Source organism: Balearica regulorum, chromosome 4 (assembly GCF_011004875.1).
Source record: "Balearica regulorum gibbericeps isolate bBalReg1 chromosome 4, bBalReg1.pri, whole genome shotgun sequence".
NCBI lineage: Eukaryota > Metazoa > Chordata > Aves > Gruiformes > Gruidae > Balearica > Balearica regulorum.
The window spans coordinates 27,245,219-27,263,649 of NC_046187.1; the positions used below are offsets into that span (position 1 = coordinate 27,245,219).

Consider the following 18,431-nt stretch of genomic DNA (forward strand, 5'->3'; position numbering starts at 1 on the left):
GTTTAAAATAAGGCTACCTTGACAAAGGACTCCAAACTTCTGAACTTCCCTCCTCTTACAAAGTGAAGCTTTACTGATAAGAATGTGTAGTGTCTCTTTGCTTTTTTAAAAAACTTTTGAAATTTTGGAAAAAAAAAAAAAAAAAAAGACCTGTATGTTTTCCAGAAGATGACTCTTCTGGTAAAGGTTATTTGAGCAATGTGACAACGTGAGCAGTACTTGTCTTCACGGTGGATACTGTTCTCTTTTAAGAAAGTTTATTACTTCCTATCTCTATGCACACCTGTCTTGGGTACTTTGAGTCATGACCCACAGCTGCTATAATGGCTGGCTCAGCTCTCCAGGCACTAGCTCACTTCATACTGTAGCCCAGAAGCTACTGGATTTGTAAATTAGAAGCCTGTTTACCAACTGAAAATTAGAGACACCTCTAGACCAAAACTTTAGATTCAAAACAATTTAAGCTTTGATACTAGAAATATGATCTAGGTAGTCTTGACCTTTCACTAACTATGTGGGGACAGATAATATTTCTAAAGTGTCAGTGGAATTTTATTAAGCTCAGTTTTCTATTGAGTAGCTATAAACTGAAGATAATTTCATCTGCTTATCTCCATTAAAGAGAACTCTTATTCTTGTTGTGGATCCTTAAATATCTCAAGATATTAGTACTTAAAAATGTAAATAGTGAAGATTTTAATCCAATTATTTTATTTTAGAGATTTTGTTTTTAAAGATACTTGCTTAAACAATATTTACTCCTAAGAAGCAAATGGATCACATTTCTTATCAGAAACAGGCTATTTTACAGTTTCACAGAGAGAAAGCTAATGAACTGGCTAGTGGAGGGTTGTAGAACAAGTAATACCTCTTGCTGGGTGAAATCTATTGCATAATGTTAACCTTTTGCATGAGGCAAGCTTCTCAGGATAGTAAACAATACAAAAATGGTTCCTATAGCAAAGCCTCAGAAAAGAAGCAAGTTAAGATTGATTTACCATAGCAATGCCATTATACCTCTCATATTTTGAGGTGCATATCATGCCCCTAGTACTTGTAATTCACTATTAAACTATTAAAATCACAGAGTCAAACTCTTTTGTAAAACTTGAGATCTTTTCCCTTTGAATGTTTTACTGTACCAATATGAGGTATTTTGGCCAATGTGCCTTAAAGGAAAGATTCCTTTTAAGTCTGTGATTTCAGAGAATTTTCTACTATGATATATAAGGATATGTTTCCAGTGCCATTATATGAACATAAGCTTTCAAAAATGTGTCAAGATCTGCAGATGGATGAGATTTTATCTTAAGATTTTTAAGCCAGCAATATTTTTTATTTGGCTTCTATTGTTTTCAGTATTTGCAGTACCCTTTGACTATGTTCCTAGACCTCTGATCCCTGCATTCCCTTTCAGTATTTGCAAGAGCATGGAATTGAGGAGAACTGCAAGATTCCTGAGCTGGCAATATGAACACTGAGTATCTATCTTAGCATGCTACTAATCTGTAATTTATTTGACTGTGAGACTCTGGAAGTTAAAATATAGTGGCTGTGAGTGTTTGAGTCTGCCTGGCCAAGTTAAAAATGAACAAATAGAGCTGCTGGGAATTCACTTACTACAGTGAAGAGAACGAATTATGGAAAATATGTAAAAAAAGGTGTCAGTCCAATATTTTTACGTATCTACCTAGATACTTCCCCTAGAAATACCCATTGCTATATGTCATTTCATTCAAGGGCATTTAGTTACAGGATATCACTTTTTAATCCTATTTTAAATAGTTAATCCCACTAAGAGTTGAGAGAAGAAGGGTACAAATGTTAATACAAGGGACGGGTGTGTCTATTTTACCTGCCAAATGACGGAATTATAATCTGACTGCTGTTTTCAAATATATTTATTTCAAATGGTTTGAATGACAATAAACAGAGAAGGTGGTGGTGATTTTGAGATGAATAACACATATGATTACAAGTCATGCTAGCTTTGATGTAATTAGCTACAGCTTCACTGAATTTCCTAAGAAAACCCACTTCAGAGATTATTTGGCCCTTTAGAAGATCGGAGAAGCTAAATATGTGTTGTCTTGCCCACTGCCAGTCACCAGCTGGTGCGCTGGTACCTTGTGGTGATTTAAATGTGACAGTAACATTGCACGGGTGTAAGAGAAGCAGGAAAAAATACCAACACAATAGTGAATCAGGACCGTGAAGTACTGTTGGGACATACTTGGTTTACAGTGTACAAACAGATTGTTCTTTCAGTTTGAGAAAGAGAATTTGGCTCTGTTAGTATTTGGCTAAGCTTTATCAGACTTGACATGAACAAAGATCAGGCTTTCTGATTGGGTCTGTACATCACAAGAATGTACACAAAATCTGGAGTAGTACTTCATGCTGTATATACAGTTTGAAAGGTACATGACCTACTGTTAGTACGCCCTTCTAGCTCTTGTAGTCTCTTTCGGTAATGCTCAGTTTTGAAACTTTTTTTTTTCCTTTTAAACTAGAGCAGTATGAATGATCGCTCCTTGAGGAAAAATTTTGGCTGTGTCTCAGAAATAGAGCAGGATTTTCATTCTGCAGAGGATTGGCAACAGAGAATAATTCTTAATGGAATTATTCAGGAATTCCTTGAACTTTTTAGCATTATGCAAATATGGGCCTAAAAACTGATGCAAATGTGAGTTTGCTTAATTACACTAATTTAAATAATCCTTTATATTTCTTGTACTGATTAAAAAGGAAGTCTTAATTAATTTTAAGATTAACCCTTTGGCCCTGTACAACAGAGCACTGACAAATCTTTTTGATGCAACCAGCAACTTGTTTTGATTTACCTGTTTTAACCAGTTTGCAGTTGTTTCCAATTTATCTCCTGGTCATCAGGCACTTGTCAAAAATAGACTTCTTTAAATTTCACAATGTCTTCAATAATCAGCTGTTACTAGAGCTGTGTTTAGAAGTAAACACACTGAAGAAGAAAGTATAGGAGGTGCCATACCAACTGACATAACTGCTGCCTAAAGAAGAATGTTGTGATTCCCTTAGCAGCAAAGGAAATCTTGTGTTGCTTTCTCAGGAAGAGACTCAAAATACACACGTAAATGGAGAGGTGGGTATGGTGCAGCATCGTCAGCCATGGCTGGTGGTATAACCAGCACAGATGGGGGCTGTCATTTGGAACAACCTGCAACTAAATTGTGCTGGGGCTGCTTTAAGCTGCCGCCAGCCAAGTATGAGGAAAGCATGAAAGGGTCTTAGCTATTCAGGCTCTAATTCAGAAAGAGTAACATTTAGGTTTTCCCATGGTAGAATTTATATGATTTTAGTGCTCTCCAGTTTTTTTGTTTTGTTCTTCTCCCCGCCTCCCCCCCCCCATATAGTGGGTTATGCTGCTGGCACTTTTTTTCTGCTAGATGCTTTGTCAATTGTGGTATAAAAGTTGTTTGTGAAGAATTTATCCAAACGAGTTTCACTGCTTGTGAAGTATCTTTAACTAAGCCTCCTTCATAGTGCTATTACCCAGGCCACTTAGCAAACACAGTGCAAAATTCTGGTTTTAGAAAATTTGGAATTGGGAACAGTGTCTCAGCTCATGTAATTCAGCACAGTTCCACAGAGGTCTAAACGAGAATCTGTTTAAAAATTACATCATTTTAAAAATATGCTAACTCTGCTTACTACAGGGCTGTATAAGAAATTTTGTAACAGGCAGTTATAGAATAACTTAATAGTGCAAATCTCTCCTGAGCTGGAGCTACTACTACATGGCTGCTGTCCTGGAACGTGAGGATTTTTATCTAAACCACCTGAGTCACAGCCCCCAAGAATACACCTGTGACCAGTCACAATTTTGTGTTTGTTAAAAAGGATGCGTGAAATCACATGGTTTTTTGTATGTGCTAAAACTTCCTAAAAAGGTAGACACAAATCTGTCTCTCAACCTGTGGGAGGGGAGGGGGCCTGAGAGCAGGGAGTTGCCTAACGGGCTGCCAACCGAACGGGTCATTCCAAGGTCCAGGTGCCTCGACCGGGGAGATACTGTTGGTGAGGTGTGTACGGCAGGGCCGTACGTGCCTGTGCACCTGGCCTGGGCCTGGGCCTGGACCTTGGCCTCGGCTATCGTGGGTCACGGCAGGTGGGCGCGGATCTGCCTCTAGGGCCAGGCGTGGGGAGGGGGTATGTGCTGCGTGGCAGGTAGGGGAAGGCGGGCAGGCCGAGCTCAGCAGGCGTACGCGTGGGAACAGCTCTTGGGGCAGTTCTGGAAAGACTGCGTGCCTCCACGGACACGTCTGAGGGTTGTGTGGCCCCTGGGCCAGGGTTGGCAGCAGCGAGGAATTTTGTAGCTTCCTCTTTTGCCCCGCGTGTGGGGCCATCTCCGGACAGCCCCGTGCCACCCTTCTGTCGTGACAGAGGGTTACGGGGAGGCCCTGGGGGTTAGGCTGACGCTCGGGAAGCAGCCCGACACCGCGGCGGGGACCGAAAAGCGGGACTGCGCTCCCCCCCCGCCTCCTTCCGGGGGGGGGCTCCCGCAGCGGCAGGGGGCTGGCCGCGGGGAAGCGTCGCCCGCCTCATGCGGAGGCGTGGGGGGACCGCCGCGGTGCCGCTCTCCCGCCCAGTCTCCCCACTACGCCCCGGGGAGGGGCCGAGCTGGGCGGGCACCGCTCCCGCCCCGCGGAGCCCGGGGCGCGTGGGCAGAGGTGGCGGCGGTGCGGAGGGGTTGCGCCGTGCTGCGCGCTCAGCGACACTTGCCGCGTCCCGCTGGGCTGGAGATGCTCACACGCGCAGCGGCGGCGCAGGGCGCCCCGACCACGGTGACCTTCGCCGACGATGTGTTGCGCGTCTTCGGGGACAACCACAGCCTGTCGGCTGGACAGGTCTCCGCGCTGCTGCACCAGCTGGGCGCCGCGCCGGCCCTGAGCGCCGTGCTGCCGCTGACCCACCTGCACCACAACCAGGTACCGCGGGGGCAGCGGAAGCCGGGTTTGTCCGGGTGCCGCTTTGGCTCCGCGGCGACGGTGAGGGCTGGGCTGGAAACGCGTGTCCAGGAACAAGGGTGCCGAACGGGGTGGGCAGCTCCGTAGTTTCTTAAATCTCGTCGGCGTCGTGTTTCCTCACGTTGAAGCGGAGAGGGAGGGAGCAAAGGTCTTTTGGGGTGCTGGGCCGGGGTTTCGGGAAAAGATACCCGTCCACTGGTGAGACCAGCTTGTGGTAGGGGAGAGACTGCCATCCATCAGTGAGCTGCTCTACCTCTTCATTGCTCAGCTGTTAAACTGGCACTTTTCCTGGGTAAATAGCATCAGGGCAACAGCAAAAAGTGTATGAGAATCAGCTGGTGTTTCCCTCCGAGAGTTATATAAGCAAATCTTTGGGACTTGTTAAAATACAATTGTCATGTGATAGTACAAACTTGATTGTAGACACGTCTACTTGTGTAAAGAAACTTCAGAAATTTTCACATCTTTCATCTGAGTGCAAAAATGTACACCTGTCAATTCATCTACTAAAAAATGTTTACAATTGTTTAATTTACTGACTAAATATTATTGGAATACTACTTTTCATAGAATAGACTATTTCAGTTGGAAGGGACCTACAGAGATTATCTAGTCCAACTGCCTGACCTATTAAGGGCTGGCCAAAAGTTAAAGCATGTTGTTAAGGGCATTGTCCAAATGCCTCTTAAACACTGACAGGCTTGGGGCACTGACCTCCTCTCTAGGAAGCCTGTTCCAGTGTCTGACCACCCTCTCAGTAAAGAAATGCTTCTTCATGTCCAGTCTAAACCTCCCCTAGTGCAGCTTTGAACCGTGAAAACATTTTATTCTGTTTAATGTCTCCATACCAAATTCAGACTTCATTGCTACTTTTAAAGTCTGTGAAATTTCATATCTCTCTAGTGTCCTAGAGTAAGTTTGTTTCCTTGAAGGGGAATCTTGAGGCTAGTGGAGATTTCCTTATGTTCAAGAATCAGGGACGTGAAGTCAGTCACAAAAATGAAAAGAAAGTAGGGATGACTGTTTGCTCTGGTTTGGTTCAACTCCTTGAGAAACAGAAGAGGGACCTTGAGAATTTTTTTTTTACATTTGGAGTAGTAGCTCTTTTGCTTGTTCTGTGAAGGAGACAAACCTTGGATAAGCTCCCTTTGTTTCAGAAAGAGTGCAATCGTGATTTCTTTCCCCTTACCAAAGTTTAATTGGGAGTTAATGCCGCTAAAATCAATGTAGTATTCAATCTAAGCGTGGCAGTGTTTGCTAGAGTCACTGCTTTCAAATCTCACAAATTGAACACTGTTCCAACACAGTGTATTAAAAACATAAACATTCCCAGCCACACAGGCTAAATACAAGTTTGCAGTGTTGAATATGGCTATGAAAAGGAGCTTTCTTTAAAAGGGCATAGAAATGAGTAGATTCTTCAGTCCTCCAGGTTTTCCCTCTGCAAAAGCACGTAGCCCTCGTACACAGGCTTTGGCGCAGGCTACAGAGGAAAAAAAAAAAAAAAGTAATGCTCTTTCTTATTATTGTAAATGCATGTTCCTCATAAGTAATTTACGGTTTAACTGAAACAAATTTTTTTACAGGTCTATTCTAGTTGTGTTCATTTTGAATACTATCTAGGATACCATACTGAAATGTGTATACTCTTTTGCTGAGTTGCTTGTATTCTTTTTTAAAATTGGCCTTACGGCTGCTCCATCAGCTAGTACCATTTAAGCAAGTGTATTTTACCTCCTAGCTTTTGATCCCTAATAGATGTTAAGTATATCAATGACTTTGGGCAGGTGGTGTATGCAAATGCATACCAAGTAAATCATACGTGATCATTTTCAAACACTGTGACTCTTTGTGCTTACAACTTGATAATTTAGAGAATCTACTGGTTATGACAGGAGACATAAAATGGCCTAATCTGACTTTGTGTGTTGGAAGGCATCAGAGGCTTAAGGTCTACCAATTCTCTGTGGAGGAAAGTAAATACCTCTGGGGAGTGATTCAGGTTTTTCTTGGGTAGGCAGAATCCATTCAGGCTGCATAAATACATGACTGTAGGAGGAAACAAGGTTTATCTTAGACTTCCAGTTCTTAACTTAAGTGTCCAGAGCTAGTAGAATGACTCCCAGGCCTTTCTTCCAATCAAGATAACACACCCCTGCTCTATCAGAGAGTCTCTCATCCAAGCCTGAAGTAATTTTTAGTGGAGAGCTGATCTGTAAGGCACAGGTGATACAGCACTTCAAAAACTAGTAGGAAGGAACAGTTTCTCTTAGTTTTATCCCAGCATTAGTGTTTAGTTTTAATGTTTTGTTCATAACAATTTTGGTAAGCCTATTAATCTCAGAAGATCCACCAGAAGCTGATCCATTCTCTAAAGATTGAGAGAGTTTGGATGTGTAAGCTGGAAGAAGATAGATGCTTGATTTCAGTCTTCCTTTGATACCACGTTGACTTGAAAAGATAATTGAGAAGAAAAAAATATCTAATTTGTTGATGATGGTGTTGAATGTGTACTCATGTAGGCATTTATGGTAACTTCTGTCCTATGATGTCCATGAAAATGCTAATTTTTTTTCTTGTAAAACACAAAAAAGAAAACTTTTTTTAGTACTATGTTGGAATTTTCTGTTGAACTGTCTCCATTTCCTTATGCTTTTGGTCTCTTTTTTTCTTTCATCATGCACTTTTATAATTCTTTTTATTTTGTGTTTATATTTTCTTTGTTCTTCAATATTTCTGTTATCACCTTTCCTTAATATATAAGCTAAAACTTCCTGTCTGAGAAATAAGTATTAACTGAGCAAACTCAAATACTGGTCACTACTGGTTCTTTACATTTTACTATGGAATTCCAACACATTTTAGTTCTTCTAATAGAGATAAAATTAACTATTACAGTATAATGTAATATATGATGGCATACTTACTCACTCTGTATTTTACATTATTAGCAAGATGTAAAAACATGAAACTATACTTGATCTTCTGTCATTGGCTATCATGCTACAATGAGCACATACATGTACGTGGTGGAGGATTAAATTACATGCTCAAAAAATACATGGAAGGTAAATCGGCATTGGGCAGAAAACTTGCTAACGTCACTTTTAGTTTGTGCTTTGACCTGAATCAGTAGGTGCTAAAATCATGCTCCGATTTCCTTCTTTGACTTTTCTAAATCTATATTTATGCCAGTCTATATGTTATGCCTGAATACTGTGTCTTAATATAATGCATTTTAATTTTTAAACAAAACATTTGGACAAAATGAAGTTAAAATCTTTATTAATATTCACAAGAAAATATAATTAATTTTCATCTCAAGATGAGTTAAAACCCGGTAACTTTGGTGTTTCAGATAGATTAGAACCAGACTAGTATCTGCTTTGCTTTTGGGTTTGGTTTGGTTTTTTTTTTTTTTTTTTGGGGGGGGGGGGGGTTGGGTTTTTTTTTTTTTTTTTTTGGTAGTGTTTCACTAGTTACAACTTGTGTATTTTCAAAGAAAGGGGAATGGCCTGACAGAGTGTGGCTTATGGTCTTGATCCAACACCATGATCTGATGATGTTTGGCCAGTGAGAAGATAAATAGACTGATTTGTTCTACCTTCCAAAGGTCTTATTTCTACAATATTTTCAGTGAATTTCAGCATTCATGGACAGTACAGCTCCTGACATGAATAGCTGCCTTGAACATGTTGGGGAGTGTGTGTGTGAAATCCGTGAAGCATGCAAGTACATTCAAGCAGCTTCATCTGGTTTGACTCCTTCTCATGGAGTGCTGCTTATTGAAGGCATGGTCATCTCCTAGCATCCAGTTCTTACCTGTGCTGAGTGACAAAAAAATGTCACCACATCAGCATTAGATGCTTTAATTTGTTACAAGTAAGTTGAGGAAGACATAGTCATATGTCTCTCTTTTGCCTTATCCAGACTCAGGCTGAGTTGAAAAAACAAAAACAAATGCTGGTCAGAGAGATACTCATTGCATTCTTTCTTTGCTGTTGGTACTGTGTGACCCGCTGCTTAGCCCCGGTGTGGACTAGGCTAGTATTTAATCTGGAAACATCTAGAAACTGCACTCCAGGTTGCTGTTGGGTATATTACTACTTCACATGTGGAATGCTACAGATAAAACAAAGGAAGAGCAAAGATAAGAACATGACAGAAGATCAGAAAAGGAACTGAAGCATTTACAAGATGGTTGGTACTGTAGCAGTTTTTGTTAATTTTCCAGTTAGAGGTCCTCTCACCATTATTGTTGTCTGAGAAATTATCCCATCCTTTCCTTCAAAGGATGTGGTGAGCTGGCATCTGCTTTTCATTTATAAAGGTACTGGTGTAAAGAGATTCTAGGTAGTTGGGCATCACTTTATTTCATTTACCATCTTAAAAAAAAATTCCCATATTGGTAAATCATTTTTGGGAGAGCCTTACCAGGAGAAAAGTAAACATCTATTTGAATAACCCAGTTGATGGTTTAATTTTTTTGAAGTCTGAATGCTTTGAAATTGTGTAAATTCTACTGATTTAAGTCCTCTCTAATTGTGATGAAAGCATTTTTAAAATTATTTTTTAACAGTTCAGGGACATGATCGGTTATGTCATATCTTTTTTGCAATTGTTAATTAAACACCAGGTGACAGTCACATTACAGCCAGTCCCCTCACCTAATTGCTGTGACAAGGCTTACTGAATAGCAGGGGACAGACATGACTGTAGACTTGATCAACCAAGATGTCATTCTGAACCCCCTGTTCCATGAGGCTAAACTTCCTTTCTGCTGAGATCACCCGTCTGTCTTACAAAATATTTTTACGGCAGCGTGTCTGTCTTAATGTATTTATCCTCCAAAGATAAATGCAGAGTTTTGCACTTCGCAAACATGAGTTGCTCCAATCCAAGGCTTCTAATAGATTTAATCTTTTAATTAATCCTTTAATTGTGCCAGTGAACTCATGCAAGCTGGCTTTTTAGCTTTTGGATGTATGTAGGAGTTTACTGAGAGGATGAGGTGACTTATAACAATGAATCATTTATAGGAATCATTATCCTCTGGGATCGTCCCTGATCAAAATAATAATAGTAATTAAATAAAATGCTGTTTCTCATCTTCACATAAAAGAGCTCTTGTCCGATGGTATTTCTCACTTACTTGTTTGTACGTAGCCAAAGTTACAAGTCTCAAGTTTATGAATTCATGCTGTGTGTGATTTATTTTCTCTCCGTAATCTCCATAATAATTTCTACCTACAACATGATTTGGATTTTTGTGAACTGGTATTAATACTAATATATTATTATTTTAAAATAACTATTAATGCATATTATATTTCCAGGAATGAGATAGTTAAAGATTATTTCTCTTAAAGATAGTTATGTTATGAATTCTTAGCTCCTATTGGCTTGTTTTTCTAAGGGCTTTTCAATGTAGACTTGCAGACATAGCTCTCTGAGCCACTAATACAAGAAACACCATATAGGAACTATGCCTGTAGACCACAACTGTCCTCTCTTTGTTTCACACTGGACACATTAGCTATGTATTTTGCAATATTCTGTAATGCACAGTTAACGGTAAAATGATTAGGCACATAGTTTAGAAAGCTCCAGAGATTCATGTGTTGGGCTGTTAAAGACTGTGTCTTCAGTGATAATTTCTCTGTGTACTACTTCCATCGAGATTAAATGGAGCAACATGCTTAAAAAAAAATAATTCTGTTATCAAGCTATATCTGTTTTATATGTGACACTTGGACATTAGCATTGACATAACAAGTTGAAAGTATATGCACATTGCTTGCATATATTTGAGTTGTCAAGGTTTCATGGCCTTAAAAAAATTTATACTTATGTTTAGGTTCAAGCTAGACTGGGTTGTTAAAGAGGAAGGACAGAAACATCCTGGATGTAATTTAGCTGAAGTCACTTGAATTGGCCTGCATGTTCTCTTCCTCCAAACTAAATCAGAAATAGTCACATTCAAATGATGCGTGCATGCCTTTCACTTTTTGGACAGTATTAGAAGCGTAAGCAGATCTGCTGAAGTAAATGACTTGCAGTTGCTTTGGCTTATCTCTAGAAGGAAATTGCTTTATAAAGAATAATCTTGAATTATTGGAGAAGTGCTGTGGAATCAAAGGCTAGCAAAATTGAAAAGAGCAGGGAGTGACCATTTGTTTTTATTTTGCTAAGGCTTCCAGTGCTCTACTTCTGCAGCCACACTGAGATTTGCTACAGGGAGAGTCATGCTGTATGACTTGGTACCTCATATAGAAGGAAAACATTTGACTTTTTTTTGGTCTTGAGACTTAACCTTGGTATCTGTTTGTTGTACAGCAATAAGCCAAATCACTTTTGTTTACACTCAAAAAAGAACACTCTTTCCTTATTGATCATTGTAGGAAATAATGAATGTAAATAAATGGAAAGTGTTAGATGGAAGACTTCAGTCATATAAAGTATTTAATATAAAAATACTCAATTTTTCTGTAGATATCTATTTTAAGATATTTGTCTTTTGGTTGGAAGTAACAAACAGAGCAACCAGCCCTGTCCCTGGCCTGGTTTAGCACTGCTAAACTAAACATTTATCCTTGAGCCATTAGATACTGTTATGTCCTGAGCTGAAATCAAAGTGAAGATCCCAAGTAAGAGCATATCTCATTGGAGTACAGGATGGTTTTACAAAACAATGTTTGCTGTTAACAATTATTGCTATAAAATGAATGAAACATGTTGAGTGCTGCTAATGTTTAGACTATTTTTAAGCAGCTAATTTGAGGAGACAAATAAGAAACGTTGTAAGTAGAAGTGGTCACTTACATGAATGAGCAGTCACTGAATTGGCAATCATTTTCTGACATACTCTGTCACTGAGATTTTAACTGTATCTGGTTTGCTCTTAAATTTAATTATTTTGTAATTACATGAAATATTAATTACTTTGAAGCTATTTTTCCAAATATATTGTAAAGTTTAACTGTCCTGGTTCGTACAGCATAGGATTTGCAAATGTCTATTTAAAACATATTTCATTGATTTATGATTTATTTTACTTAAAATACTTTGAATCACTTGTGCTTCGCATTAAGCAATCACAGTGTTTTCATGCACAGTGTACAAACACTGTGTACACTTCCTTGAAAATGCATTACAGTATTTTCATGTTGTAATTCTTGGGTTTCTCAGTGTATGACTTATTTTTTGGCTTTGCGTTAATGTATTAAGTTGGCAAAATCTCTTTTTGTTCCAGTGCTTGACTGGTGAGGAAATTTTTAATTTGCATGGGATACCGAACAACAGTCACGTATCAAATTCAAGCTTCTCTTCAATATGTCCTGCTGTTTTGCAACAGCTAATTTTTCACCCATGTGATCATCAGGAAAACTTTGTGGATACATCTAAACCACATTCTTTACAAGGTTAGTTAATACTAATTGCATTAATACTGGGGCTGGAGTGGGGTTTTCGTAGGAGAATAGTAAGCACTTATCTATACATAAGAGGAGTGTCTTGTTCAGGAGCATGTAGTTGAAAAGTGGGAACATAAAATTAAAATGCTGTTTCAGGTCAGCGGACTATCTAAACAAATGTCCTATCTCTTAACAGTGATCTATGCAAAATGTTTTAGATAAAGGTGAAAGAATGAGTAGGTAGTTATGGAATTATTTGCCCATTAAAGGAAGAGTCTTTCTGACCTGTTTTATTTCGATGATGGTTTGTGCCCTGAAGCATAAAGACTCTTGCTAATAGCTGGTTAATAGGAGGGAAGATGGGAGTACAGAAGGGAAGTCTGTGCAGGTGATTTGCAGTGGGAAATCACACTTAGTGGGATGTGCGTGTATCAAGGCAACTCAAGGTAAAATTATTAGGGAAATGCATTTGAATGGAATTATTTGCAGGTGGGAGTCTTGACATCAGGTGAGGAGCTAGTGACTATTTTACTGAGGAAAAATACTCATACTCTTTCCAAGCTGACTCCTGCTTTCATGTCATCTTCTGTGCTGCTCCCTCCACGTGGAACATCAGCACATGGCTGAGCAGCCTTAATCTTCCTTCCTCCTATTTTTCTCACTATTATTTCTGTATTTATTGTGCACAGAACTGTAAGTGCAATAAAAAATATAGGACAGGGAAGACTCAGCTGGTTAATGAAGTCACTTGTTGCACTGATAAGGATCGAATATGTAATGGCCTATTTATTTGACTCAGTATTCCAAATAAATTTATTGTTCTAAGGGAGTCAGCTGAATTGAAGTTAAAAGTTAGGATGTTGGATGAGTAGGTGCCTAATGGCAGTATTTATGAGCAGAGATACAGCAGTGTTTTTCATAACTTTTGAAATATTACTATTAATAACATTCTGATTAATATAAGTGATTACATTTATTAAGTATTGTATATCCTTCGTAAAACTTAACTGTGTCAGTGAATAATTAGAATTATATTTGATCAGTCACTGAAACCATGGCATCAATTTACCATGGTTGTTCTAGATTGCTTGTACCATATGGGGGCACGTATTGTCAAGAAGTCTATAATATCTGCACCGGAGGGTAGGATCTGTCTTTTTGTTAGTTTGTTTTTGTTTTGTTTTGGGCCATTTAAGAAGGTTGTAGGTGGAAAGCTTGACCCGTAGTTAACCTCCTAAGCTATTTAGACCATCCCTCTTGTTTCTCTTTATCCTGCCAGCTCAGAAGCAATGTCCAGTAGCCAGATAAGTAAGGCAGCATTCTTCCTGCCCCTCCCTTGGCTGCAGCGCAAGAAATCTGCAAGGCCCGTGGTTAGGGTATCTTAAAACCCCAAGTGTATGAGGCTGTGACACATAGCGGTACCTGTTTTGAAGGGAGATTCACAGAAAGGCCCAGTGCCAAATGCAGGTGTTGATTTATGCACATCCCCACCCCATCACAAAATGAATCTGTATTGTGGCACCATTGAGACTAGCTGATTTCAGTTCCTGCCCATGAAGGAAAATCCTGTATGTATGTTTCCAGCTGTCCTTATGTGAATTTTCTGCTCAGGGACTCCTACACGCTTAACAATATTCTGTCTTCCAAAATCCGAACAGACAAGATATGCAGAAGAAATTAGTACAATAAGCTTTACAGGGCAGCTACTTGCAATAAAAAAAAGTGCTGCCGAAGTAGAGTAAAAGTTAAAAGGCAGCGTATAGCATGTCATTTTTCTTTGGGGTTTATATATCTTATATCTAACCTAGCTGACCTTAGGGGCACATTCATGTCCTTCCCTTTCTTGCTTCTCTGAAAGGTAATAGGGAGGTGTATAGAGCTGCATGAAATAGCTGGAAATGCCCAGTGGCATTCCTTCTGTACAAGGAGAGCAGGTTCTGTGCTCTCTGCTTGGCTTCTTCAGAGAGGTATTCATACCCTTGTTTCCTCTTCATCCCATGAGAGGGCTAAGGAAGAACCTGAGCCTGCCTCAGGAAGGCCCAGAGACATCGTCCCCACTTCACATAAGGAACCATGCTGAGCAATGGCGTTCTAAGAAGAGCATCTTACTCGCACTCTTGCTGTTTTATTTTTTGCATTTCTTGTAGGTTTGGGTATCTTGGCTGTCTCTTTGTTGGGGTCACAGTTCTAGAGACAGAAAGAATAATGGTAGCTGGCAAAAGCTTACTGCGACACCAGTCTCAGGGGAGAGTGTGCGCCCTAAGCAGAATGCTCCACTCTGATACGTAAAGTCAGACTAGCCAGCTTCTGAGATGCATGGACTCATTAAAAGCTTAGTGTGGATGGAGTCCGAATGATTAAAACCAATTTTAAGACAGCAGTGCATATGTGATATTGTGTAATACAGTCCATAATGCAGGAACTTTGGCAACATTGGTTATCTTGGATTTTTATCACTTCCCCCCCCCCCCCCCCCCCCAATTTGTGGTATTTTTCTTGAAGTACCAGTTCCTATAATTGTGTAATTATGGGATAATATTTTTTTTTTTTTTTTTTTTTTTTTTTTAACTTTTCTTTCTAATTACTCTTCAGGTCTTTCTTTCTGAAGTCAAAGAAAATCTGGCCACAAGGCCCAGGAGCACCTTCCTGGAGAATGTATAAGAAAGATCTTTGTTTTATTTCTTTAAAAATTTCGTTAGTTTAAACTAGTCCCTGTACTACTGAGGCTCATTGCAGGATCTGTGGCATGCCTAGGATGGATACTGCTTAATTTATTCTTTCATTGTCTGAGGTTATTTGATAGCATATTTTAATTCTTCCTTATTCTTCCACTTTGGGTGAGTAAGTCAGAAACAATATATATATGTAAAATCCCAAGTTCTTTGAATATATATATGTAAGATCCCAAGATCTTCGGTCCAGATCTGGGACCGAATTGAAAAAGTAAAACCACATCTATCTTCTGGCACCCCTAATCTCTGTAAAAATCAGGAAGAAGAAAGGCTTTTCCTTTTTTTTTTTTTTTTTTTTTGTTGACAAAAGGGGATACTACATATCAGTGAATTAGAATATGTCCCTACTTATGAGCAGAGGTCTTTTAGTATGTTATGAGACATCTCCCATTGCATTAAGCACACAAAATGGTGACAGTTGTATCATTTATAACATATAATGTACTTCAAGTTAAGTGTCCCAGTATGTATAGCTGTTCTGAACAAAGAATACCAGCATGGAAGTTAGACCATTTGTTAGTGAAGCATATAGTTCCATGAGAACTTTACTCATAATTTGGCAATAACCTATTTTTTTGTGCTTGGTTTTAAGCTCCATTCTCCTATAATTTTTGTCTACACAGACAATTTATAAATTTATCCTTTGTCTTTTGTTGTAAAAAGTAATTAGTACTGGCTTTTTTGATTATGATTTTTGAAACTTGTTCTAATTTCCCACACTCCCAACCAATAATTCAGACTCCAGAATAATTATGGTATGGCTTTGTACAAGTCCTAGTGTCTGAACTCTAAAAATCTGAGACTATGCTTATGGTCAAGGAAGCTGAGTTATGGTGAACCCTGGTGCATTTGCTACTTCTTCGGAAAGGTTTTCCCCATTGTGTACCTAAATCACATGTCTATCTTTTTGAATATAGAACCTCTTTTTTATATGCTTTCATTTTTCTATTAAAATTGTCTCTACAATCAGCTATCTGCCACTTCTCCTCTTTGATAAGCAGCAATGGGCAGTGTTTTCAGCCAGCAAATCTATTTTGAATTAGAGGAGGAAGAGGAGTGTTAGGAACAGAAAGTTACCACCTCAGGATGATTTGAAGGAGTCATCCTTTATCAGGAAGGATTTTTGGGTCTAGTACAGCTGAGACAGCAAACTTTCTATTTTGGAGCTCCTTAGGAGTAAATGACAAAGGGATCTAACCCTGGGACTAGTACGAAGTTTTGTCTTATGTTTCTGCTATAGCTACTTTGACCGTTGGCCTAAGCCTTAATTTTTAATCTTCACTGACTGTAGAGAGACCTGATTTATACTAGCATCAGATAGGCTATCCCAGATTTTATACTAGCACAATTTCCATTTTTAATATGGTAGCCCCAGACAGTGTTTCCGGATATTTCCTTTCTGCAGGTATGCATCTGAAGTATCTATGCATTTTAAGATTTTTATAATTGTGAAGTATAATTTCAACCAGGGAACCACTCTTTTTGCCAATTCCATGCCAATTTAGATGTTAGAAAAATCACAAACAGCCTGAAGTGGGTGTTACACTAAAATATTTTGTATTTCTGCTTGTTTATCCACAGTTTGGGGATTTGGGTTCCTGGCTGTGACTATCATTAACTTGGCATCACTTCTGGGATTGATTTTAACTCCCCTCTTAAAGAAGTCATATTTCCCCAAGGTTTTAACCTACTTTGTGGGCTTGGCCATTGGTACTCTCTTTTCTAATGCAATTTTCCAGCTCATTCCAGAGGTAAGCAAGGGGAATCATTATTTGATTTGTGTGCTAGTTCTAAAGTGTATTAATTTTAGAAGCATGCTGCAGTGGGATTCTGTGTGTGGGTTGCAATCTCCAAAGAGTTGTGAGTGGGCTTCAGTGCCATTAGCTACCATCTTTCTGGTTGGGTGAGCACAGCCATCAAGATCTATGTCTTGATGGAAAGACCAAGGGCTATCCTGCCTCTAGACAGAAAGAGAAATGCATTGGATAAAACCCTAGTGAATTTTAATGGACTACAGGTTAGACCCTCCTTGTCTTGCACTTTACTACATTCCAGATGTTAAGTTCTGCTGAATTAAAACATGTTAACATTTAATCCAAGTTAAAAAAAATCTAAAAAGATCAAGATCTTTCATAATTTCAGCCTCATGGAAACTCATGGTCTATAGAGAGACAGCCTGTATTTTAGAGGAATATCTGTCTGTGCGACGTGCGTGTTTGTTTTTCTGGAAATGTGGTAAGATTACAGACTAATTTGCATTGCTTTTTTCTTCACTGTTAGGCATTTGGGTTTGACCCCAAAGTAGATAACTATATTGAGAAAGCAGTTGCTGTATTTGGTGGATTCTATATTCTCTTCTTTGTGGAAAGGATTCTTAAAGTGATACTGAAGATCTATAACCAGGTAATGAAATGTGTTAATAACTGAATGAGCTTTGCCTTAGAGTACCTGTTATATTTTAAGAAATACTTGATAGTATAATAAAAGGTGGGATTTTTTCCATTTTATCTAAGGGATTACACCTTAGCATGTGTTCTGATATATCTGTTTAAAATCAACATGGATAAAGGAAGCAATTTCACTTTTTTGAGAGAGTTACAAGCAGAGCTGGGAGTAGAATCCAGATGTGAGTGTGGTCTGCTGTCACTGGCATATGCTCTAGTTGCTCCCAACAGCCAAGTCATTGTTGTGCTGGCTAAACGCATCAGAAAAAAAGTGGAAATATGTAAGAGCTGGAGAGAATAGAGTCTACCCCTGGAGCTCCCCTTTGGGCAGGAGAAACCAATGTGATGTACATACCTTCCCAGTCATCTGTAAAGTGTAACTGTGCTAACAGTGCCTGAATCTCGCCTTCAGTAACCTCAGCTCTGTGTTTCCCTATGCAGGCCTGCTTTAGTGACACTGCAGTTATCCATATTGCACAGGGCTCTGCTTTCTACCCGTGTGTCAGAGTACTTGTTCTGTGTGTACTCAGATGAGTGAGGCTGAATTTGTCTCAGAGAAGGGCCTCTCAAAATTTTTGGTCCTCTCTGCTCATGTCTTGCGAAGGAAACTGTCCTGTCTTCCTACTCTTCCCTCATTTAAGGTCCTCCCTCCAAAACTGTTGTTGATATTGAACATTATGAAGACCAACTGTCCCTTGTTTGTAATAACTGCACCAATAAAAAATAGAAAAAGTCAATTTGTTGCCCTTTATTTTTGGGCACAGTTGACAAAGGCTAATGAGCTCTATTTGACGAGCAGCCATGAATAACTAGCAAATGTTGATGGCTTCTGAGGTTCTA

At 39.2% G+C, this 18,431-nt stretch overlaps 1 protein-coding gene across 3 annotated transcripts in view; it reads left to right on the top strand.

The window, feature by feature from the left end:
- The window catches only part of SLC39A8 (solute carrier family 39 member 8), a 53,309-nt gene that overhangs the window by 23,550 nt on the left and 11,328 nt on the right, over positions 1-18,431 (top strand). For 2 of the 3 annotated variants that reach the window (XM_010312670.2, XM_075751530.1), the window contains exons 1-4: positions 4,694-4,964; positions 12,256-12,424; positions 16,729-16,898; positions 17,428-17,550. In XM_010312670.2, the coding sequence (XP_010310972.2) occupies positions 4,779-4,964; positions 12,256-12,424; positions 16,729-16,898; positions 17,428-17,550 (648 nt within the window). In that variant the 5' untranslated portion in view covers positions 4,694-4,778. Of the gene's footprint in view, positions 1-4,693; positions 4,965-12,255; positions 12,425-16,728; positions 16,899-17,427; positions 17,551-18,431 lie in introns of those variants that run through there. The other variant, XM_075751529.1, reaches the window with a different exon arrangement.